This window comes from Jaculus jaculus, chromosome 1 (assembly GCF_020740685.1).
Source record: "Jaculus jaculus isolate mJacJac1 chromosome 1, mJacJac1.mat.Y.cur, whole genome shotgun sequence".
In the NCBI taxonomy this organism is placed as follows: domain Eukaryota; kingdom Metazoa; phylum Chordata; class Mammalia; order Rodentia; family Dipodidae; genus Jaculus; species Jaculus jaculus.
In genome coordinates this window covers 46,950,483-46,975,625 of record NC_059102.1, presented here as the reverse complement: position 1 = coordinate 46,975,625, position 25,143 = coordinate 46,950,483, and the positions used below count along the sequence as shown (strand labels likewise).

General features: G+C 41.6%; 1 protein-coding gene across 6 annotated transcripts in view; it reads left to right on the top strand.

The window, feature by feature from the left end:
- Stambpl1 (STAM binding protein like 1) overlaps positions 1–25,143 on the top strand; it is a 55,838-nt gene that overhangs the window by 9,576 nt on the left and 21,119 nt on the right. For 4 of the 6 annotated variants that reach the window (XM_045158121.1, XM_045158127.1, XM_045158140.1 and 1 more), the window contains exon 2: positions 15,030–15,111. The exons of the other annotated variants lie outside the window; for them this stretch is intronic. In XM_045158121.1, coding sequence (XP_045014056.1) covers positions 15,082–15,111 — 30 coding nt within the window. In that variant the 5' untranslated portion in view covers positions 15,030–15,081. The remainder of the gene's footprint in view (positions 1–15,029; positions 15,112–25,143) is intronic. 6 annotated transcript variants of the gene reach the window in all.

The window sequence follows — 25,143 nt, the reverse complement described above, 5'->3', positions numbered from 1 at the left end:
CCAGGCAAGTATTCTACTGCAAAGCTGTATCTTCAGCTGAACACCAAGTTTTTAATTACTTGTGAACTTAAGTATTTTTCACATCCTATTTAGCTTTTATATTTTTTTTAAGATTTGTTCATGACCTTTTATGCATAGTCAAGTCTTTATTGCTTTATTAATGATCTGCAAATGCCTCATTTGGTTTACAGACCATAGTTATCATAGCTGTTACAAGTGTTGCAAACATTTTTTTCATTGTTTTCTTTTCACCTGTTGATTGTTAAGGGTATGTGGTGGTTTGATTCAGGTGTCTCCCATAAACTTAGGTGTTCCGAATGCTAGGTTTCCAGCTGATGGAGATTTGGGAAGAATTAATGCCTCCCAGAGGCAGTGTATTGTTGGGGGTGGACTTATAGGTATTATACCTAGTTTCCCCTTGCCAGTTTTTGGCACACTGTACTGTTGCTATTGTCCACCTGATGTTGGCCAGGAGGTGATGTCCACTCTCTGCTCATGGTGTCATTTCCCCCTGCCATTATGGAGCTTCCCCTTGAGTCTGTAAGACAAAATAAACTTTTTTTCCCCCCTAAATCTGCTCTTGGTCAGGTGATTTCTGCCTGCAACGTAAACCTGACTGCAACAGTAATGCCGTTACGGAGAGTGTGGTTGCTGTTAGACACCTGACTGTGTGGCTTTGACCTTTTGGAGCTGATTTTCAAGAGGGATGTGGAAGTAATTGAAACCTTGGGCTAAGAGATGCCTTGCAGTGCTGTAAGTATAGTTTGATGGACAGTTCTGGTCAGAGTTGAAAGACCTGAGTGCAGTAAGAACTATGGACTGTGAGGTTTGGCTTCTGACAGTGAAAAGGAGCTTTTTCTGGATTGGGGTAGAAGCAGTTTTTGTAAGAGGCTTGCTGTTATGGTCGTGCCCTGAGAAGTTATGCGGGGTTGTATTGCATAGAAATGGACTGGTGTGAGCAGAGGGATATGGCACAGAAAAAAAAAAAAAATGAAATCTTTGGTTGAACTACTGCCTGTTCAGCTGCAGTTGAGAGATTACAACCGTTGAGATCGGGCCAGCTGACCTGCACTGGGACAAGAGGATGAATCTAGACTCTTTTGAAGGGGCCTGAGTGCTCAAGGGGCGTCCTGCTGCTCCTGGTCGGGGATTCCTGCCATCAATGCAAGCCTGACTGCAACAGGGTACTTATTGAATACTTAAATTATATTTTATTTTAAACTAATTTCAGACTCCCCAAAGATTGTGGAAGTAGTATGAAAATGTTCTATATGGATTCTTTGAATATTGATATTTTAAAAACCACAGTAGTTATCAAACTTAGGAAATTACTACTAATGTAGCATTTCTATTTAATCTTTAGATTTTGTTTGTACCTTCTGACAGAGGAAATAGTCCTGGTCCACACACTGCATTGAGTGGTCATGTTTCCTTGCTCTGGAAGTGTTCCTCCGTCTTTCTGGATTTTTGTTTTATTTATTTATTTGCAAGCAGAGAAAGAGAGAGAGAGAATGAATGAATATGAATGGGTACACTGGGGCCTCTAGCCACTGCCAATGAACTCCAGATACAATTGCATGGGTACTGGGGAATCAGACCCGGTTGTTAAGCTTTTCTGGCAAATGTCTTAATAGCTGAGCCATTTCTCCAGCCTCCTTGACACATTTTTTTTTTTTTCAGAACACTGGTTGTTAGGTGGAAAATCCTTTTTGTTTCTAATTTATCTCGTGTGTCTTCAATATATAACCAAGGGTGTGATCTACTCTGGTGGTGGTCCAAAATGCTGGGCCTGTAAAAGAGATGCTTAAGCTAAGGATGGGCTGGAAGTAAAATTACCTTATGACTGTACCATGCATATCAGAAACTGAAAGATGCTAGTGTGTGGAGAGAAAGGCAAGAAAGAAGGCTAGTGAAGAGGGAAGTTGGTTATGACCCATTACAGATACTCAGTAGTTCCCCCTTATTCATTGTGTTGAGTTCTGTGGTTTTTCAGTTACTTGTGGCCAAGAAGAAAAAGGCAGAGTACAGTGCAATAAGATATTTTGGGAGAGAGCAGCCCACATGCACAAATCTCATTGTGTTTTAGTTGTGTCTTATTGTTGGCTATTGTTAATCTCTTTTCAAATATATTCTAATTTTATTTATTCGTTTGACAGAGAGAAAGAGGGAGAGAGGTAGGACAGAGACAGAGAGAGAGAGAGGGAGAATGGGTACGCTAAAGCCTCCAGCCACTGCAAACCAACTCTAGACACATGTTCCACCTTGTGCATCTGGCTAACATGGGTCCTGGGGAATTGAGCCTCAAACCGGGGTCCTTAGGCTTAACAGGCAAGTGCTTAACTGCTAAGCCATCTCTCCAGCCTTGTTAATCTCTTTTTATGTCTAAATTTTAAGTAAAACTTTATCATTGGTATGAATATTTAGGAACAGAAAAACAGTAAGCATAAAGTTTGGTGCTATCTGTGGTCCTAAATGCCATTGGGTGGGGGCTTAGGACATGCATCTAATGAATAAGGACAGAATCGCATATGATAGTAACAATGGGATACCCATTAAAAAGCTTGAAGAGCCGGGCATGGTGGTGTACGCCTTTAATCCCAGCACTCACTTGGGAGGCAGAGGTAGGAGGATTGCCATGAGTTCAAGGCCACCCTGAGATGACAGAGTTAATTCCAGGTCAGCCTGGACCAGAGTGAGACCCTACCTCGAAAAACAACAAAGAAAAAAAAAAAAAGCTTGAAGAAAAAATTGACAGTAGCTGAATCAGGTTTTTAAAAAGTCACAACATATGTTGCATGCAAAAAAAAAAAAAAACACAAGTAGACCTGGTAGAAGGCTGTTCCAGCAATGTGGACAGGGAAGAAGGGTGGCTGAGATCAGACAGCCTCCTGAAAGGAAGGTAAAAGGATGCAGATTTGCAAGACCCTTGAGAGATTAAATCCAAATCTGCAGGTAGAGGTGGGGGGTGGGATGTGGGATTGAGAGAAGGCAAGATGCACAGTGCCTGCTTCCAAGGTTTACTGTCATGTGTAATTGCTTGGACATTAGGATCATTCATGGTCCCGGAAGAAGTTTCCTCACCTTTTGATGGTGGTGTCAGAAGATCTTCATCTTCAGTTCCCTTAGATGTCGGTTAGTAGCATCTTACTTACTTACTCTGCATCCCAGTAATCTGTTTCACTTCCCACTTCTGTGAACTTTCATCAGAATGCCCCTCTATAACTGCTTACCCTCCTCCATTTCTTCATTGTTCTTTATTTCAGACTTGGGCTACCTCATTCCATAGTCGCATACTTCCTTCCTTTCTTGGCCACTATTTCCTGTCTTCTCTGTAACTTTATTCACCATAGCCAGATGACTTTATTTTGTCAACATGTGCTGAGTGCCTAGTTTCAGCAGATGGCCTTATTGACCAGAGTTGAGATTAAATAAGAAGTTCAATATAACTCAGGAGACTTGTAGTTTAATTCTCAATTATAATTTAAAACAAAAGGAAAGATCTTGCCTGATTTAGAAAAAAGACTACCCTTGTTTTATTCTTTACATAACAACTATTTATACACAGATAAAAGTATTTATCCAAAATAGCATAAGCATCAGAAGGAAAAAGGGCAGATATATTTTAAATTTTTATGTCATTGAATTTAAGCATCTTTTAGTGAATTCTGTTAGTCTGCTTTGCTTCTCTCTGAGGAAATTGCCTAAGGTAAACATAGGAGGCAAGATTACACATTGATTTGCGTTCATGGTTTCAGATGATTCAGTCCACAGTTGGCTGGTTCCATTGACTTTGGGCCTGTGGCAATGCAGAACATCAAAGCACAAAACAAGTGGGGAAACATAGCAGTGGCCGGGAGACAGGCAGAAGAAAGAGAGAGAAGACAGAGAGAGGTGCCAAGGTCCCCATATCCTATTCAAGAGCATGTTTCCAGAGATCTTAGTTCCTGTCACCAAGCTGTACCTCTTAAAGATTCTAGAAGCTCCAAATAACACCCTCAGCCAGGAAGCAAGCTTTTAACACATGGAGACTTTGGGAAACACGATTCATATCTTAACATGAAGGTTGAAGGATCCAGATTCCTGAGATCATAGATCAGGGCTAGGGTTGTGATCAGTGGTGGAGTACTTGCCCAGTATGTAGGCATCTCTGTGTTCATCTTCAGCCCCCAAATAAAGACAAATATATTTGACAGCTTTATCTTTAAATTTTTTTGTTTTTGTTTTTGTTTTTTGAGGTAGGGTCTCACTGTAGCCCAGGCTGACCTGGAATTCACTATGGAGTCTCAGGGTGGCCTCGAACTCACAATCCTCCCACCTCTGCCTCCCGAGTGCTGGGATTAAAGGCATGCGCCACCATGCCCGGCTAAAATTTTTTATATAAAATAAAACAGTTTTTCAGTTGGGAATGGAGCTCAGTTGGTGGAGAACTTGCCTGACATGGTAAAGCCCTGGGTTTGATCTGTAGCATCGGACTAAACTATGCATGTTAGCACACATGCCTGCAACCCAGTGTCTGGAGGACAGAGGAAAGAGGTTCAGTGCAAGGTCAACTGCAGAGCAAGTTTGAGGACAGTCTGGACTATAAGAGACCCTGTCTTTAAATTCTTACTAGAATAAAAATGTACAAGGGATGATGTCAGTGGGTAAAACACCCTTTCAAACATCACGGTAAGAATGGCTTCGGGCAAAAATCATCTTTAGCTACTAAATTAGTAAGCAGCAAAATATTTGCATAGTCTCGAAATAACTGGCTACAAAATAAGTTTTAATGACAGCATGGAAATGAAAGCATATCTTTATAAGGGATAAAACTGGCAGATCTAACAAATAAATTGTGAATGTTAAACCACCAATAATCCCAGAAATGCCCATGTGCCTCCCGATATACTGAGGAAGGCATGCTATCACTTCTGAGGCTTTCTTTTTTTTGCCACAAAACGCTAAACCCTTATTTCCTTAACTGTACCTTCTCTATTTTTTTTAAATATTTTTACTTAGTTATTTGAGAGAGAGGGTGCAAACGAGTGTACTGGGACATCAGGACATCTTGCCAGTCACGGCAGATAAACTCCAGACGCATAGGCCACTTTGTGCATCTGGCTTTAGGTGGATACTTAGGAATTGAACCCAGGTTGCCAGCTTTCCCCAGCCCCTGATTTTTATCATACTCTTGTTTAACAGCCTTTCCTCTCTGCCCCTGCCCTTACCATGAGCTCAAATAAGGCCCAGGTGCTTGTGCAGATCTGGGTTATTGTGCACCTTCTTGCTTGTAGTGGAGGCTTAATAAATAAGGTTGAATAAATAAATAAATACATTTCTCTGGAGCTAGCATTATGTGTGGATAACATGTATTTATCCTTGGAACGTGCTGAGGACTCACAGTTGGATGCCCTGGTGGAATGGATGGAGAGCTTTTGAATGTGCTCTGCTACAGCTCACATGAAGCAAAAGTTATGAAAAAGTATGCTCATTAGGATAAAGATGTGTCAAAAAGAAAGGTGAGGGAGAAGAGTGGAAATACCTCTGTTTCATGGAAGCCGTAGGGATTTGTTCCAAAGCAGAGAAAAATTCAGCTGATGAAGGCTAGGCTGGTGGTGGTTATCTGTAACTGGCTTAGGGCAATTGTAGTTGATACAGTCTAAGTTTTAATGTGCATAAAACATCTTGGGTGCCTTGATAAAAGCAGAGATCCCTCAGGTACCCTTTCTAGAAATTCTCACACATTGTGGCCTAAAAATCTGTTTGTTGTTGTCAGCATTACCCTCCTCCACCGTGTTCACTTGTTACAGGTGGTCCAGAGGAAACATTACACAGATAAGTAGAAATGGAGAGAGACATTAGTATTGGCAGGTCTGTGGAAGTAAGACTGAGTTATAAAGACATGACTAATATTTTTATTTTACTTCAAGGAAGAGATATTTCATTCAAAAATGGCCCCATCTGAGCCAGGTGTGGTGGTGCACACCTTTAATCCCAGTACTTGAAAGGCAGAGGTAGGAAGATTGCTATGAGTTCGAGGCCACCCTGAGACTACACAGTGAATTCAGGTCAGCCTGAGCTAGAGTGAAACCCTACCTTGAAAAACAAACAAAGAAACAAAAAGGCCCCATCTCACACAGTATAAATAATTTTTAACATTTTAGATTTTCTGAATTATTCTGAATTTTATTATATGATTCATGTAGCAAAGGCTTTCCTTATGTTGATAGAAAAATCTTATTATCAATAGGATAACATTTATTAAGCCAGCTGTGATGACTAGCTACTATAATCCCATTACTCAGGAGGTGGAAGCAGGAAGATTGCAAGTTCATGGCCAGTGTAGGCCATATAAAAATTTCCAGGCCAGCCTACATAGTGAGACCCTGTTTCAAGGAAATTTTACAAAAGCATTTATTGTTTTCAGTAATAGTTGTACTGAGGAGAACCGTGACAGAGTTAGCAGCTCAATACTGTGAGGAAGAAACAAGACCTGTTCCACCTTTGGGGCTGCTCAGTTGTTTCAGTCCTGACCCTTTAGGTGGCAAGATGGCTGCTGGAGGACTTCCATGGAGACTCTTGCCTAGCTGATGAAAAGGCACACAGTCGGGCTGGAGAGATGGCTTAGCGGTTAAGCGCTTGCCTGTGAAGCCTAAGGACCCTGGTTCGAGGCTCGGTTCCCCAGGTCCCATGTTAGCCAGATGCACAAGGGGGTGCACGCGTCTGGAGTTCGTTTGCAGAGGCTGGAAGCCCTGGCACGCCCATTCTCTCTCTCTCCCTCTATCTGTCTTTCTCTCTGCGTCTATCGCTCTCAAATAAATAAAAAATGAACAAAAAATATTAAAAAAAAAAAAAAAAAGAAAAGGCGCACAGTCTATACCATACCTCTCTGAACTTGAGATGGGTCTGTTATAGAACCCTCACAAGAAATTTCCCTCCGATTCCATATCTGGTCATTTGCCAACTAACCAGACACTGACTGTCAAGGAGACTGGGAAAGTGAATGGGCATCTGTTGTAGGATTGGTCCCTGCTGGCCAGGGGGAAATGTGTGTCGTGTGTAGCAGGATTAGTGGTTCATTGTTAGGTAACTGAGTTGTCTATCAAAGAGGAATTGTTGAAGAAGTAAGGAGTTACACCAAGGATCTCTGATATTTCTAATAGGAATCAGATTTTAGGATAGGCTATTAGTCTCATTTTTCTAAATGTTTGCTGATTTTCTTTGGCTCTCCTACGGCCAGCTGGGAACTATAATGGAATTTTCTGTCTTTACCACATTTACGCTTCTGGTGAAATTTTATTATGCTTCTTTATCAGATGAAGATGAGGTGCTGAAGTGCTCCCAACCCATAAGTGTGGGCCTGGATTCTCCTAGAGGTGTACATGGCTCCTGAGTTCTTGGCGCTGAAGAGATGGCTCAGTCAATAAAGCACTTGCCATGCAAGCATGAGAGTCTTGAGTCTGGATTCCCAGTACCCACTAAAGACTGGGCACGGGGACACATGACTGTAGTCCTTGTGCTAGGGAGGCAGAGTCAGGAGGGTTTCAGGGTTGCTGGTGCCCTTCAGGTTCAATGAGACATCCTGACATTGACCTTCACGTGTGCTCTCACATACACGTGCCCACACACATACATGCACACCACAAACATATACAAATAACTAAGCAAACTAAAGTTTTGTATCATGCTATACAAAACCATTCTTTCTTTTCTCTCTCTCTTTTTTTTTTTTTTTTTTTTTTTTTTTGGTTTTTCGAGGTAGGGTTTCACTTTAGCCCAGGCTGACCTGGAATTCACTATGGAGTCTCACAGTGGCCTCGAACTCATGGCAATCCTCTACCTCTGCTTCCCGAGTGCTGGGATTAAAGGCGTGTGCCACCATGCCAGGCCAAAATAATTCTTTTATGGCTTAAAATATGACCCCACTTGCTCTCAGGGTAACTTTGACATACTCAAAGTAATTTCAACCATCAGGCATAGTTGACTTCATATGCATGCGTTTCTGTAGAAGTACATTGTTGCTGATGGAGCAAATGTGGAACAGCATTGTGATGCCGAATGTTCCCCTTTGGGCATACTGCAAGGGATAAGAGTAATCTGCATATAGCAGATGCTCCCGTACGTTGTACTTAATGGTTACAGAAGGAAGAACAAGAAATGCTCTTTTTAATATTCTAAGCTTCATATTGGCCCCATGAATTTTGATGTGGCTTCATCTTCTATTCAGTGTCCTTTTATTTTTATGGAGATCTTCTCTGATCTTTGGGATGTGTCTTCATCAGGAGTGTCATATTGAATTTTCATGTGTTAGTGATTTCTAACTGAAAGTTTTAAGTGTAGGTAGACAAGTTATAGCTGTATATGTTACATTTTTATCTTACCAATATTACAGTCCAGATAAGGTTTTCTCTGAGTCACGCCACATTTCTAAGTACTACAGAGAAGTATAAAAAATTCAAACTTGGCTGGAGGGATGGTTTCACGGTTAAGGCATTTGCCTGCAAAGCCAAAGGCTCCAGGTTCAATTCCCCAGGACTTATGTTAGCCAGATGCACAAGGTGGCACAAGCATCTGGAGTTCATTTGCACTGGCTGGAGGCCCTGGTGCACCCATTCTCTCTCTCTCTCTCTCTCATTCTCTCTCTCTCCCCCCTCCCTCCCTCTCGCTGTCAAACAAATAAAAATTAAACCATTCTTTTGTTTTTATGTCTAAAGTATTATAATTTTCAAAATAAACAGAATGTTTGGACCAAGCTTATTTTTGTCCTAAAACAGGCCCCAGTTTTTAAAAGTGCCGCTCAGGAGAGGCCTTTGTGCCTGTGGCACTTGAGGCATGGGAATGATCCTTTACCTCTCTTATCTAAGCAAGATTAGATCTCTACAAGGCCTAGTTAAAATAATTTCCTGTTTTGTCTCCAGTTAAGTCAGTTGCTCTGTGTTTTTCCTGGAAAGCATGAACTCTGACCCAGTGAGGAAAAAGAAGGGCATTTGGTTTGGCCAGTTCGAAATGAGTATCCCTGTGGTAGTATGAGCTGGTCTGGCCTCTGTCCTGGCATCTGCCAGCTGGTCTCACCTGCTTATCCAGGTCACAGTGGCATTTAGAGGAAAGGACATGTCTGCGCGAAGTCTCCAGAGAGTTCACTGTCTGATAGACTCCTTTCTGTATTCTGGAAAATATCATTCTGAAGGATGAAAATGGGTCAGGATTCTGACCTTACCTACCATTTTTTTAAGTATTGAAAAGAAGAAAAATTAATGCTACCCCCCCCAAAAAAAAAATTAGGCTGTGTAGCTCATTTGTGTAGCATGGGTGAGGCCCTGGGTTCCATCCCTTGCCCTGTGGAAAGAAGGGAAGGAGAGACTGAGGAGGGAGGGAGGGAAGAAAGGGGAACAGATTAAGGATGAAGGAAATCACAAACACTATGCCAGGTCACTTATTTTCCTTTGTCCATTCTTGGCCTTATTTGCTACTTGTTTTGAAAGACAGCCTTACGATGTGTCTTCCCTAGTCTCTTGGGTAGATGGGTGGGGTGAGAGGCTGAGACTTGGAGACCATGCGTACGGAAGCAAAATCCAGGAGGCTGCTGCTATTGGCTGTATGAACAGTAAACTGTGTGAGCACAGAATTGTGACCCTTGTTTTGGGGAGGGTTCATGTCATCTCCCAGACTGCTCCTGGATGAGACTCCATTTTTGCCACAGACCTTGGCGGTTCATTGGCTGCTCATTTGAACCTCTGGGACAAGGGTTGGCCTGCATGTACTCATGCTGAACACACACAGTTCCGACACCCCCGTTCCCCAGCCCCGTGTGCCAGGTAGGAATCCGCCGAAAGCCCGTTCCTCCTTCCTATACCTCTGTAAAGGATCAGTTTAAGAAGAGAATGGTTACAGTTTTAGAAGCTACGGTGAGGGAAGGACTTAGGGAAAAATACAAGAAGGCAAGAACTCTAGAGCTAAAAGAATTCCCAAATGGTATCTTACAGAAATATATCATGCCTGCAGTTCAGATGTAATTAAGTCTCAAGAACTGTGGGCTCTGCTAGAGCTGAGGTTGGGGAACAAGTGGAGTTGAAGTCGGGCGTTCCTGACGAATGTTTTCAAGTCCCTATAAGCCACAGTGAGGGCAGTGAAGTGGGGCCCTTTGTGAACTGGTGTGAGCTCCTGAGGGCTCAGTGTGGATCGCTGCTAAGTAGGTTATAGAGCCAAGTTCGCCTCCTGCTTTTCTGACTGCGAGGCTGTTTGCACTGCGTGCTTCCCTGCACGTGGGACCTTCAGTATGAAGGAAGAATGATGTTTTATTTCACCATGACATTGAATCTGCCTCTGACTTTCGCATTCAGTATGCTCCTGATTCTCCAAATTGCAACGCTTATCTTTAGCACCTAAAGTCATCTTCAGCTTGCTCCCCGCGTGAACTGCTGAAGTGTAGAGGCATGAGAGCAGACAGCCCCGAGCCCCTGTCCTACTCAGTTAGCTGCATGGTTTACTTCCTTCCCCAGTTTACTGGTTGCTTATCACCCTAGCACCGAAGTTGTTTGCCTTTCTTCCTTTCTGCTACTGCAAGAGGCCAGGTGCGGAGGCCGGCCAGCCAGGGGCTGAGGCCAGGAAGGAAGGGGGAAGGAAGAGAGAGAGGCACGTGCTTTCTTATTAGTGTGGCCTTAGTCCCCCTGGCTTTCCTTTCCAGGTTAAGCTCACTGCCTTTGTCAGGAAGCAGGCCCAGCTGCCTAAACAATGACTAAAAATATTCAAGGAGGGCTGGAGAGATGGCTTAGCAGTTAGGGCACTTGCCTGTGAAGTATAAGGACCTATGTTCGACTCTCCAGATCCCACATAAGCCAGACGCACAAAGGTGAGGCAAGCACAAGGTCACACATGCCCACTATCTGGTGCAAGCGTCAGGAGTTCGATTGCAGCGGCTGAGTCCCTACCATGCCAATTCTTTCTCTCTCTAAAACATATTCCAGGAGAAAAATGAGTGATTGTCAGTTGTTGAGTATAAGCAAACTAGGGTGCTCCTTTTTCCTTCTTGCTTCACCATGATTTCTCCCTACAACTCAAGACATGTCACCTTCATGTGACTTACAGGAAGGGCAGAGGGTGGCTGGAGAATCTCATGTCCCTTCCTGTTCAGAGCCCAGATTTTGACTACCTCACTGTTATCTCCATCCTCTTAGCTAGAACCTGGTCGCATCACCACCCCTCCCATAAGCACAGGTGAGAAATGTGAATTTTAGTGGTCTGGCTGTGTATCACCTAAAATTTACATATTACGTTAAAAAGGGAGAATGATATTATGGGATGTCTAGTAGCCCACTGTCTTTGCACTGTGGTTCCTGAGGTAGGGTATCTGTTACTGTAACCTCAGTTTAAATTTTCCAATTACTTCAGCAAGACTCTAGCAGCTCAAATGGAAAAGTGACCTTGCCATTAATTTTTCCTGTTTTAGATGCTTATGGCCTACTTTTTCTGGTTTGATTGACATAGCATGATGAGGTTTTCTGTTGCTTGTTTGCACGGGTAGTCTTAGAATAGCAATGGAAACCTTTTGTGCTCCTAAAAATTTCTAAATTATTACAAAGATTTTTAATGTGAGCTATACCTGTCTATATTTACTGTGTGAACATTAAAATAGATATTAACAAGTATACCAAAATAGACATTCTATGAATTGTTCTACTCGATACTCAGTTGGAACTCTCCACTATGCAATTGTGAGAGATTGATGTTAAAAAAAAGCAAATCATGCTTTAGTAATGTTATAACAATAACACTGATTTTTCACACCTCTTGAAAAGTTCCTGAAGTACTTGGTCCAAACTTTGAGAGTATCCACTCTAGAAAGCACTCTCATTTTGTACTTATATTACAGTCATAAATTCCATGATTGGGAATTTAAAACAGACAAGACGGGTGCCACCAGGTAGTGAACTGTTCAAAAAAATAAGTGGGCTGACTAATCTGTGAACTTCTTTCATCATAAGTTGGGGAGGAGTTGATGTTTGTTATTAAATAATAAGTAAATCTTTGTGATTGTTAATAGCAATTATAGTTTAAGTAGTACTAGTGTCATGAACTAAGGAAACATTTTATATAAACAGAAGGTTATCATGGAGAAGAATTTTGTTTCTGCCCACACTTGCCGGTAATTTTGCCCACTCTGCCCTGAATCCACCCTGGAACTTCAACACGCCCTTTCTGACGTGGCACCTCTCACTGCCTGGTACAGCAAGGTGAAGTGCTGAGTATTTGCATATTCTCCCACCTTGATAGCCAGGCTGCAGGCATGTGAGCCGGGCAGCACTACTTGTCAGATATGTATTTGCCCGTCGCGCTGTCATTTAGATACCAGGGATGTGCAGAAACACCGGCCAGCTGCACATGGTTTCCAGGGCAACAGTTAGTTCAAGAAGTTGCTGATGCTGGTGGAGGAAGCTGTGGATGACTGACAGTGATGGAGGCAGCTGTGTGGTGGTTTGTTTCCACCAAGGCTTTTGTTTGGCTTGCATGGTATTCCTCTGACCCCAGTTTGACTGGGCTTCCTAGAAATATGTGATCCTTCCATTAGCCTTCTCTGAATTTAGATGTTGTCTTGGTCTGCTACCAAAACTCCTGTTCAGTACATCTTCAAATGCAGTAAACCTTGTGCTTATCAGCACTTGTTTATTTTATTATTTACTTTATTTTTTTTTTACTATGAGACAGTGTTTCATGTACCCTAAGCTGGACTCAAAATCACTGTACCCTATGATGAACACAACCTGCTCTCCCTCCAGTGCTGGTTTTATAAACGTGCCCCACAACACATGATTTGTGGGATCTTAGGGACCATACCCAGGGACTTGTGCATGCTAGGCAGACATTCTATCATCTGAGCCACATTCCCAGCTGGAATCTACATTTTAAACAAATCTCAGATTTACATAATTTAGGTACAGTAAAAATTAAGAACAATCCTTTGCATATTTCCAATTTTGTAAATTACCAGCTTCTTTTTAGAGATAGGACTGACAACTAAAAGAAATAATTCTACTTTCACAAATCCCTAATTACTGACTGTACTTCTTTGTTCCCAAGCGTCCCTCCCCCACCCAACCACATTCCCCATAAGCTTTTGTTCTGTCCCTTTAAAGGTTTCCTTTCTCTTTTCTCCTTTTCCTCTTTCTTTACATAGGGTCTTACATACAGCTTGGGGTTGGCCGTGAGGTCTGTCTGTCTATAGCAGAAATAACCTGACCTGAACTTTGCCTCCTGAGTGCTGGGGTGATAGGATTACAGGCATACACCAACACTGGAGTGTTGGTTCAGTCAACATTTTTTGTCTTCTTTCTTTTATTTCCCTGTGCTGGTCCCGCTTAGTGAGGGGCGGTCATTCTCCAGCCAGTCTTGCTCGCGCTGTGCACTCACCGCAGTGCCAGAATCCTTCAACTCGGTGAGACTCGCGACTGTGGTCCTCCCCGCTGCTGTCTTTCCTGGGCAGCTTTGTAACCTGCAGGCTTAGAGCAAAGTATTTACTGCAGGGGTTGCTGGAGACAAGGAAGGAAAGATCTAGAACCCAACGGGCAATCATTTTCTTTGAAAGGTTTTCCAGCCATAGACCTGCTGGCTGACTGATCTACTTCCAAGCTTTCTAGAATCACAGGAGTTCATGATTTAGGAGAATGTAGTCTTCCCCCAGTCTCCTCCAGGAGGAAGGAAGTGAAGACACACATTCATAGTCATAAGGTGGAGAGTCGGGAATACAGTTCCCGACCACCTTAGAAGGGGAAAAGCATGATGCACAGGTTGACCTGAGTTAGCATAGGAAGGAAGGGAGATTTTATTGAGTTAATATTGGAACTTCTATACATTATTCAGCCAACATAGTTGGCCTCCAGTTTCCTCAATTCTACCTCATGAGAAATAAAGCAATAAAGATGGTAATAATAGCTGACATTTATAAAGTATCTGCCACGTGCTAGGAAATATTATTATAAAGAGTTGATGTTAACTCACTTAATTTTCGGTCCGTCCTTAGGTCGTGTGTCAGATGTCCAGACAGGCTGTGTAACTTACCTACCTTGCAGTCACACAACTAGCATATTGTGTTGTTTCACTGAATTATACATTCCCATGCACTGCGTGACCTAAAAAAAAAAAAAAAAAAAAAAAAAAAAAAAAAAAAAAAAAAAGCTCTGCTTATCTCACAGTTATGTGGGGCAGATGATTACTTCTCCTGGCACCAGGAGACAGTAACGAAGGTGCTGGTCTCCTGGAGGCTGGCTCGCGTCTGTGACGCAGGCGCTGCCACAGTAGGAACTCATCTGTGGCTCCACGTTCTGCTTGGGAGATCTCGTGGGTTTTTTTTGGCAGAATTAATTTCCTTGAAGCTACAGAACTCCTGCCATTTGAATCTCAAAGCCAGCAGAATAGCATCTCTTTCCATTAAAGGTCAATACCACCCAATGACCTCTCTTTTAATTAATTTAATGCTGACTGCTCGGGGGATTTTCACAAATCTGTGATATATGTCTTTGGTTTTGCTGTATGATATAATCATGGGAAAAATACTGCTCTGCCATGTTCCATAGGCCAGATGAGCCAATTGAACAGATCTTGCCCACGGAAGGGGACAGAGATATATAAACCATGGATCCCCCTGACAGGAATATTCCTCCTGTAGCTGCAGTTTCAGGCTGCTTTACACTTTGAGGGGTTCCTGAAGTCCATGGCCCCAGTGTTCTTGCTCCTAACCGCTGTATCGCCCTTTGTCTTTTGGAAGAAGGTGAACTTATTTTATATAGCCATGTGCAGAATTCTCAAGAAATAACAACCATCAGCTTCATACTCCGTGTTTACCAAATCCTAATTGTCCATGGACCTCCACTTTTAAAAGTCAGCTTAAAGGAATTATAACCACCTGTGTTTTTGTATTTCAGGAGAATACTTCCAAAGTCTCTTTATTCACTCGCGTTGTAGAAGTTTTTCAGTGTGTTCCTGTTCTGCTGATCATGAGACTTGAGACTTGAGTTCTCAGAAAATAACCTTAGCTTTGCCTTTTGTCTTTGGAGCAGATGAAGTGACCAAGAGGAAGCGTTGAGCACTTTCCTCTGAACACAGGACAGGATGGAGCAGCCGTTTACTGTGAATTCACTGGTAGGTCATGCCAACTGCTGCTTTGCATATGGTTGGAAATTCCAGAAAGAAGAACAGACAGAGGCCAAATGTGGACCCTGTGGGTAATGAGTCACAACTTCTTTAAGAAGAACAGCAGTTACTGGTCGCTTTATGTCCTTCTGTGTGGCTGTCTCCTTTAAGGAAGTGACTGAACTTTATCTTTGTGGGACTTAATAATTTTTTTCTCATAAAGTTATGAGATTTTAATTTGTTCAGCTAGATTCTAGTACTGTACTCCTTCAGATAAACACAGGAGAGACTTTTCAGTTGGCATCAGATCAGGTAATTAAAACTCTGTACCTCAGCGACTTACATATATAAGTAGGAGGTTTGCCTTGTGTGATAATGATGGGAAAACATATATATTTAGCACCTAGGTGTTTCTTTGGGGTTTCCTTATACCCCTGGCACACTTGAAACTTCCTCTCACTTTCCCTCCTATTGCCCATCAGAGGACGCAGCTTGTCTATCTGACTTCTAGAAGGCAGTGTGCTGGAAAGGATGTAACCAGGGCGCTGAGGTCACGTGGGCCTGGGCTTTGTCTCTGATCAGTCTCTGAATGTGAATATAGGCATATATGTAATATCTGTGGCCCTGTTTTAGTACTGGAGACAGTGTTTGTCATGTTCTCAGCTGACCATGGTAGCCTGTTGAATGGAAGTTCTTAAATTTCTCCTTCTGATGAAAGCCACTGCCAGTGACGGCAGTCCTGTGAGCAAGAGCGTCCGCCGAATGCTCTATCATATGAGACACAGTGCCTGGACACGAAGAAGTGGGAGGCCTGGTTCTTGTGCTGAAATGGGTTGTACATATATTGCGTTTCATTTTCTTGACTGAGAATGTCCTCCATAGGAGCTTATTTGTCCTCAGACTGTTTGAGGAGAAGGGACCTGCAGTGATCGTGTCCCTTTCTGACCCTATGTTGTCATTTCACTGAAGGACAACAGCAAGTGTCTCTTTTCTGCCTCTGCAGAGAAAGCAATCATCTTCGTGGTTATCTTATATATTTTTCCATAACATGATATGGGAATACTTAGTGTTTTATTATAATTTTCATTGTGAAAATGAAAACTTTTTCACCCCCCAAAAATGTGTGTTTTAATCTAGGAATCTCATATACAATTGAAATGTTAAAGATTGAAGATGGTGTTAGGTGATTTCTTAGTATATCTCTGATGAATAATCATTCTTTTTTAAAACTATAAGGAAATAAGCTCCTGGAAATACTTGTACAGAGATTCATTGTAGATAGTATAGTAATAAAATATGGATAAACTGACTTGTACATATGGAAAGCTAGAAGCTCTCTTTATGAAATACTTTTTTTTTAAATTTTTATTTATTTATTTATTTATTTATTTGAGAGTCACAGAGAGAAAGACAGATAGAGGGAGAGAGAGAGAGAATGGACACGCCAGGGCTTCCAGCCTCTGCAAACGAACTCCAGACGCGTACGCCCCCTTGTGCATCTGGCTAACATGGGACCTGGGGAACCGAGCCTCGAACCAGGGTCCTTAGGCTTCACAGGCAAGCGCTTAACCACTAAGCCATCTCTCCAGCCCATGAAATACTTTTATTAGAGTGTTTTTTGGTCAGTTTTGATGTCACCACCATTACCATGGCTGAGTAACAATATGTGAATTAAAGCAGAGGCATTTGATGAGCGGGATGGGGGTAAAGTAGGCTGTGGTGTTGGCAACATCTCATTTGGTAAAGACTGAATCCTAAAATATGAGGCTCGAGTTCACAAGCTCCATTTTTGTCTGTGAAGTAGGGAAGTCTTCAACAACTTCTCAGAGCTTAGAATCTAGCCAGAGAGCTATCTGAATGCCACAGCAGGATGTAGGTCAAAACAGAGTATTTTTTTGTTGTTGTTTTGGTTTGGTTTTTCGAGGTAGGGTCTCACTCTAGCCCAGACTGACCTGGAATTCACCATGTAGTCTCAGGGTGGCCTTGAATTCATGGTGATCCTCCTACCTCTGCCTTGCGAGTGCTGGGATTAAAGGTGTGCGCCACCACGCCCGGCAAAACAGAGTATTTTTTAAGGTGTAAGGCTCGAGTTTTCAATTGATAAACTATACCTCATGGATTTATAGAGTATGGTATAGTTAACCGTGTACATTTTAGAATGATCTAAGCAGGGCAGTTAGCATCCCCAGTCCTCTGTATTAGAAACTTTATCATTCTGTTCCAGGTATTTTAAAACAGGTAATCCACTGTAGTCTATGGTTATCTCACTGTGCTTTAGAGCTCTAACACTAATTCTTTTTACCTAACTATTTTGGTGCCTGTTATCTATTGAAAGAAGCATATTTTACTTTGACCTGAAGTGACTTAGGAAGGTCATGTATATTGTATCACTATGAGAAATACTTCTGTACTTTCAGAATTCTGACCACAAGAGAATAGATTAAACATGCCAGGTGAGGACTAAAATCAAAAACAGTACCTTTCCCTAGTGATATAGACCGGAATTCTCTGTCCCTTTAGGGAACCTAGGAGGCTTAAGTTTATCCCTTGTGTTCTAATTGGACCTGGTTTTCCTCACAAATCACAGGATGAATACTTGGAGCTTTCAGAGAGAAGTGCACAGGCCCTGGTTCTTTCACTGAGGAGGAAAAATCAGGAGGGAGATTTCATCCACGTTGTTACAGGTCCTGTCAAAAGAGTAATAGAAAAAGCCAGGCATGGTGGAGCTTGCCTTTAATCCCAGAACTTGGGAGGCAGAGGTAGGAGGCCACCCTGAGATTACATAGTGAATTCTAGGGGCTAGAGTGAGACCCCACCTTGAAAAAAAAAAAGTAATAGAAGCTACCAGAAGCTTTTTACTTAATGGAGCCTTTAAAACTAAGCTTATGGCTCTCCAGTGACATATTAAGCCATTAGGAGTAAGAGTCATTTCAGATGTCTGGGGTTGTTCTTGCTATAAAATCACCAGCAATGAAGACCAGGTGACATTGGAAAAACACTGTATATTTAATCTACTGTACCGTGCCCATGAAGGTTGGTCCAGGAATTCATGGTCAGCCTGAAAGTATGTTTACCTACCTTATTTCTCTCAGAGTTTACCACAAAGTTTGGCCACAGATTGGTCCTCATTGTAGTTGGTCTTACAACTTACCTTTCTCTTATTAAGAAGACCTCAGGAAGTGAATTTTTCTCTGGGATAATTCCATACTTGGAGTAAAAACTGATGGAAGGGTAATCTAAAGTAGGAGAAACCATTGAGCTTCTCTAGGAACACTAATTAAAACACTGCTTTTCCAGCACTCCTCCAGTTCCTGAGTGGAGCCTGGTAAGGATTTGAGTTTTTTTTTTTTAATTTTTTATTAACATTTTCCATGATTATAAAATATATCCCATGGTAATTCCCTCCCTCCCCACCCCCACACTTTCCCATTTGAAATTCCATTCTCCATCATATTACCTCCCCATTACAATCATTGTAATTACATATATACAATATCAACCTACTAAGTATCCTCCTCCCTTTCTCTACCCTTTATGTCTCCTTTTTAACTTACTGGCCTCTGCTACTAAGTATTTTCATTCTCACGCAGAAGCCCAGTCATCTGTAGCTAGGCTCCACATATGAGAGAGAACATGTGGCGCTTGGCTTTCTGGGTCTGGGTTACTTCACTTAGTATAATACTTTCCAGGTCCATCCATTTTTCTGCAAATTTCATAACTTCATTTTTCTTTACCGCTGAGTAGAACTCCATTGTATAAATGTGCCACATCTTCATTATCCACTCATCAGTTGAGGGACATCTAGGCTGGTTCCATTTCCCAGCTATTATAAATTGAGCAGCAATAAACATGGTTGAGCATGTACTTCTAAGGAAATGAGATGAGTCCTTTGGATATATGCCTAGTAGTGCTATAGCTGGGTCATATGGTAGATCAATCTCTAGCTGTTTTAGGAATCTCCACACTGATTTCCACAATGGCTGGACCAGATTGCATTCCCACCAGCAGTGCAGAAGGGTTCCTTTTTTTCCACATCCCCGCCAACATTTATGATCATTTGTTTTCATGATGGTGGCCAATCTAACAGGAGTGAGATGGAATCTCAATGTAGTTTTAATCTGCATTTCCCTGATGACTAGTGACGTAGAACATTTTTTTAGATGCTTATATGCCATTTGTATTTCTTCCTTTGAGAACTCTCTATTTAGCTCCATAGCCCATTTTTTGATTGGCTTGTTTGATTCCTTATTATTTAACTTTTTGAGTTCTTTGTATATCCTAGATATTAATCCTTTATCAGATATATAGCTGGCGAAGATTTTTTCCCATTCTGTAGGTTGCCTCTTTGCTTTTTTCACAGTGTCCTTTGCAGTGCAAAATCTTTGTAATTTCATTAGGTCCCAGTGGTTAATTGTGGTTTTATTGCCTGAGAAATTGGGGTTGTATTCAAAAAGTCTTTGCCTAGATCAATATGTTGAAGGGTTTCCCCTACTTTTTCCTCTAGCAGTTTCAGAGTTTCCGGTCTGATGTTAAGGTCTTTAATCCATTTGGACTTAATTCTTGTGCATGTAAAGAATCTATTTTCATCCTTCTGCAGATATATATCCAGTTTTCAAAACACCATTTGCTGAAGAGGCTGTCTCTTCTCCAATGAGTATTTTTGGCATTTTTATCAAATATCAGGTGGCTATAGCTACTTGGGCTTACATCTGGGTCCTCTATTCTGTTCCACTAATCTACATGTCTGTTTTTGTGCCAGTACCATGCTGTTGTTGTGACTATGGCTCTGGTTTTTTGTGATTCCAAATGAATTTTTGGATTGTTTTTTCTATTTCCATGAAGAAAGCCTTTGGAATTTTGATAGGGATTGCATTAAATGTGTAGATTGCTTTAGGTAAGATTGCCATTTTCACAATATTGATTCTTCCAATCCAGGAACAAGGGATGTTTCTCCACTTTCTAGTGTCTTCTGCAATTTCTCGCTTGAGTGTTTTAAAGTTCTCATTGTATAGATTCTTTACTTCTTTGGTTAGGTTTATTCCAAGGTATTTTATTTTTTTGATGCAATTGTGAATGGGAGTGATTCTCTGATTTCATCCTCTGTGTGTTTGTTGTTAGCATATATGAAGGCTACTGATTTCTGTGTATTTATTTTGTATCCTGCTACATGGCTGTAGGTTTTGATCAGCTCTAAAAGTTTGCTAGTAGAGTCTTTAGGGTCCTTTATGTATAGAATCATGTCATCTGCAAATAATGATAACTTGATTTCTTCCTTTCCAATTTGTATCCCTTTTACGTGGTCTCTTGCCTTATTGCTATGGCTAAGTCTTCCAAAACTATATTAAATAAAAGTGGGGACAGTGGACACCCTTGTCTTGTTCCTGATTTTAGTGGAAAAGCTTCCAGTTTTTCCCCATTTAGTAATATGTTGGCTGTAGGCTTGTCATAAATAGCCTTTATTATATTGAGATATGTTCCTTCTATTCCCAGTCTCTGTAGGACTTTTATCATGAAGGGATGTTGGATTTTGTCAAATGCTTTCTCTATGTCTAATGAGATGATCATGTGATTTTTGTCCTTCAACCCGTTTATGTAATGCATTACATTTATAGATTTGCGTATGTTGAACCATCCCTGCATCTCTGGGATAAAGCCTACTTGGTCAGGGTGAGTGATCTTTTTGATATACTCTTGTATTCTGTTTGCCAATATTTTGTTGAGATTTTTTGCATCTATGTTCATGAGGGAGATTGGTCTGTAATTTTCTTTTTTTGTTCTATCTTTGCCTGGTTTTGGTATCAGGGTGATGCTGGCCTCATAGAAGGAGTTTGGTAGAATTCCTTCTTTTTCTATTTTCTGGAAAAGCTTAAGAAGCAATGGTATTAGCTCTTCCTTAAAAATCTGGTAAAATTCAGCAGTGAATCCATCCGGGCCTGGGCTTTTTTTAGTTGGGAGATTATTGATAACTGTTCGGATCTCCATGTTTGTTATAGGTCTATTTAAGTGATTAATCTCATTTTGATTTAATTTAGGTAGGTCATATAGATCAAGGAAATCATCCATTTCTTTCAGATTTTCATACTTTGTGGAGTATATGTTTTTATAGTATGTCCCTATGATTTTTTGAATTTCTCTGGAATCTGTTGTGATGTTACCTTTTTCATCTCTGATTTTATTAATTTGTGTCTCTTCTCTCTTTCTTTTGGTTAGATTTACTAAGGGTTTATCAATCTTGTTTATCCTTTCAAAGAACCAACTCTTTGTTTCATTAATTCTTTGGATTGTTCTTTTTGTTTCTATTTCATTAATTTCTGCCCTAATCTTTATTATTTCTTCCCGTCTACTGATTTTTGGTTTGCCTTGTTCTTCTTTTTCCAAGGCTTTAAGGCGAAGTATTGGGTCGTTTACTTGCGACCTTTCTAATTTCTTAATATAGGCACTTAAGGCTATAAAGAACTGCCTTCATTGTGTCCCAGAGATTTTGGTATGTTGTGTTCTCATTGTCATTTGACTCTATAAATTTTTTGATTTCCTTTTTGATTTCTTCATTGACCCATTCATCATTTAGTAGTGTATTGTTTAGTTTCCATGATTTTGTGTATGCTCTATAGCCTTTCTTGCTACTGATTTGTAGTTTAATTCCATTGTGGTCAGATAGAATGCAAGGAATTATTTCAATTTTCCTGAATTTGTTAAGATTTGCTTTTTGCCCTAATATATGGTCTATTTTAGAGAATGTTCCATGTGCTGCTGAAAAGAATGTATATTCTGCAGCCTTTGGATGAAATGTCCTGTATATATTTGTTAAGTCCATTCCTTCTATGACCTCATTTAGTCCAGATGCCTCTCTGTTTATTCTTTCCTGGGATGACCTGTCAATTGATGAGAGTGGGGTGTTAAAGTCACCCACCACCACTGTGTTTGGTGTTATCTGTGACCTTAGTTCTAATAGTGTTTGTTTAACGAATTTGGGAGCCCCCATGTTAGGTGCATATATGTTTAGGATTGTAATGTCCTCCTGTTGGAGTGTGCCCTTAATCAATATAAAGTGACCTTCCTTATCTTTCTTGACTAACGTCGGACTAAAGTCTACCCTGTCTGATATTAGGTTAGCAACCCCTGCTTGTTTTCTAGGCCCATTTGCTTGAAACACCGTTTTCCAACCTTTCACCCTAAGATAATGTCTATCCTTTGTAGAAAGGTGAGTTTCTTGGAGACAACAAATTGTAGGATCCTGCTTTTTGACCCAGTCTGCAAATCTATGTCTTTTCGTTGGGGCATTGAGGCCGTTGATATTAAGAGATATTATTGAAAGGTGTGTATTTATTTTTGCCATTTTTGTGTGTGCGTGTGTGTGTTTCTGGTTCTACCTGTGCTCTCTTCTGTTAACTAGTATTTGAGTATTGCTTGCTTTTTCTAGGTTCCTTATATGTGTGCTTTTCCTTTTCTTCAGCATGGAGGATTCTATCAAGTATTTTCTGTAGAGCTGGTTTTTTCTTCAAATACTCCTTTAACCTGCTTTTGTCATGGAATGTTTTTATTTCTCCATCTATTTGAATGGATAACTTTGCAGGATAAAGTAATCTTGGTTGACAGTTGTTATCTTCCAGAACTTGGAATATATCACTCCAAGCCCTTCTGGCTTTAAAAGTTTGTGTTGAATAATCTGCTGTAATCCTGATGGGCTTGCTTTTGTAGATAACTTGATTTTTCTCTCTAACTGCTTTCAATATTTTTTCTTTGGTGTGTGTGTTTGGAAGTTTGATTATAATATGGCGAGGAGAGGTTTTTTCTGGGTTTTGTCTGGCTGGGGTTCTAAAGGCTTCCTGTATCTGCATTGGCACCTCTTTCCCAATTTGGGGGAAATTTTCTTCTGTGATTTTGTTGAAGACGCCTACTATGCCTCTGGAGTGGAGTTCTTCTCCCTCTACTATGCCCTGAATTCTTATATTGGATCTTTTCATAGTGTCCCGAATATCTTGAAATTCCCACTCATACTTTTCTATAAGTTTGTCTTTCTCTTTGTTGGACTGCATTAGGTCTGCCACCTGGTCTTCTAGCTTAGATGTTCTGTCCTCTGCCTCATCCATCCTACTGGTGAGATTTTCTACAGAGTTTTTTATTTTATTAACTGTGTTCTTCTTTGCTAGTAATTCTGACTGGTTTTTCTTTATTTTTTCTATTTCCTTATTTATGTTTTGTATTGCCTTCTTTATTTCATTAAATTGGTGTCCTGCATCTTCTTTGATTCCTTTGATTTCCTCTTTGATTTCTTCTTTGTTCGTTTTGATGTGTTCTTTGACCTCTTTGAACACATTTATAATCATTCTTTTGAACTCTTTCTCAGGCATTTCCTCTAACTCTTTCTCACTGGAGGACATTTCTGATGCATTAATACTTTTAGGTGGATTTATATGGTCTTGCTTTTTAGTGTTTCTTGTGTTATAATGTATATATTTTTGCATCTTGGATTAAGTTAATGCTTGGATTTTCTAGGTAGCTGTGTATTCTTAGCTGTATCAATTGATTTGATGTAATATATTTTCTGGGTAGGACCTTAAGGTGTTAGGTGTGGCTCTTAAGACTCTCAGAGTATCTACAAAGATGTTCTTAGGGATTGAGTTTCCCTGCTATAGGAGTATTCAAGCAGGCTGAGTGGAATAAAATACAGGTAGATTCTAAAATTTAACTAAACACTGTACACATTCAATCAAAAACAGCCCCGAGTATGTATGCAAGAGTAGTTATTATAATGACCAGATCCTCTATCAACAAAGAGGTTAAGATTTCTGGTCTGTTGAGGGATCCAAGTCAGCTTGCAACCAAGTGAGACCCTTTCCTGGTGCAATCCCTGTTACCTTAGATGATTTTGGTCTCAGTCATGTTGCTGCCTGGGTCGTCGGGCTGCTGTTCTGACTTCTGGAGCTGGGCACTTGCTTTTCCTGCGGGGCAAACCGCGCCTGGCAAGTGTGGCCCTGCAGATCAGCACCCCTGCTTCTGGAACTGCTGCTGCTCAAGCTGCCCCTGCTGGGACTGTAGCTGCTGCTGCTGAAGGTGTTGCTGCTGGACCCACCGCTGCTGCTGCCTCTGCTGCTGCTGTAGCTGCCACTGCTGGAGCCACCACTGCTGCTGATGCTGCTGCTGCTGTGTCCACTGCCGCTGCTCCCCCTGAAGCTGCTGCCGCCGAGTCTGCCACTGCTGCCGCTCCTTTGTCTGCTGCTGCTGGGGCCGCTGTTACCGGTGCTGGAGCCGCTGATGTTGCTGCCGAACTCTGCTCCTGCTTTGGTCCCGCTGTCAGCCCAAGTTGGCGTGGCCGGTCCCGGGCCGCTGCTCTGTTCGCTGGAGCTGGGTTCAGGCGGTGGGGGAGGGGAGGGAGCCGCGGCTGCTCTGGTTGTATCGCTGTTCCACGTGTTCTTCTACCTCGCGGTCTGCTCCTCCGCTGCTCGCTGCCGCTCTCCCCTCACATTTCCCGAGTTGCGGAGAGCGCGGTGTGAGGGGAAAATCCCGCACCTGGCTTTTCCTGCGGCTCGAGCCGAGCCTGGCAGCTTTCTGGTTCGCCGGGGCCACGGCGGTTGGCTGAGCTGCTGGAGCCGTTGTTCCCGCCTGTGCAGGCTCTGGATGCTCTGGAACTCTTCTACTTCTCCGCTGCCACTTCAATTTCCTATACACCTCACTTTTTAGTAAAAGTGTGTATTTTGCTGAGTTTTCTTGGTCTTTTTCCCCCCTAGGCTGCTTTGGCGTGGTACCTACGCCGCCATCTTAACCGGAAGTCAGGATTTGAGTTTTTAAAAAGGCCTAGCTGCTGCTTATACTGCTGGTGAATGGACCATACTCAGACATGCAAGTCCAAACCTGGGAAAACAAACTGTGGGTTCAGGGCCAATGCTAACACTCTACCAGCTGAGCTACATCCCCAGTTTTTAAAAGATATTCTCATACTTGAAAAAGCCCTTTCCCTCGAGGCTGTTTTGTTCTGTGCTCAGTAATGGAAGAAGGCTCTAAAAACTACTTATTATACTAGGTGTATTCTAGATTTGTAAT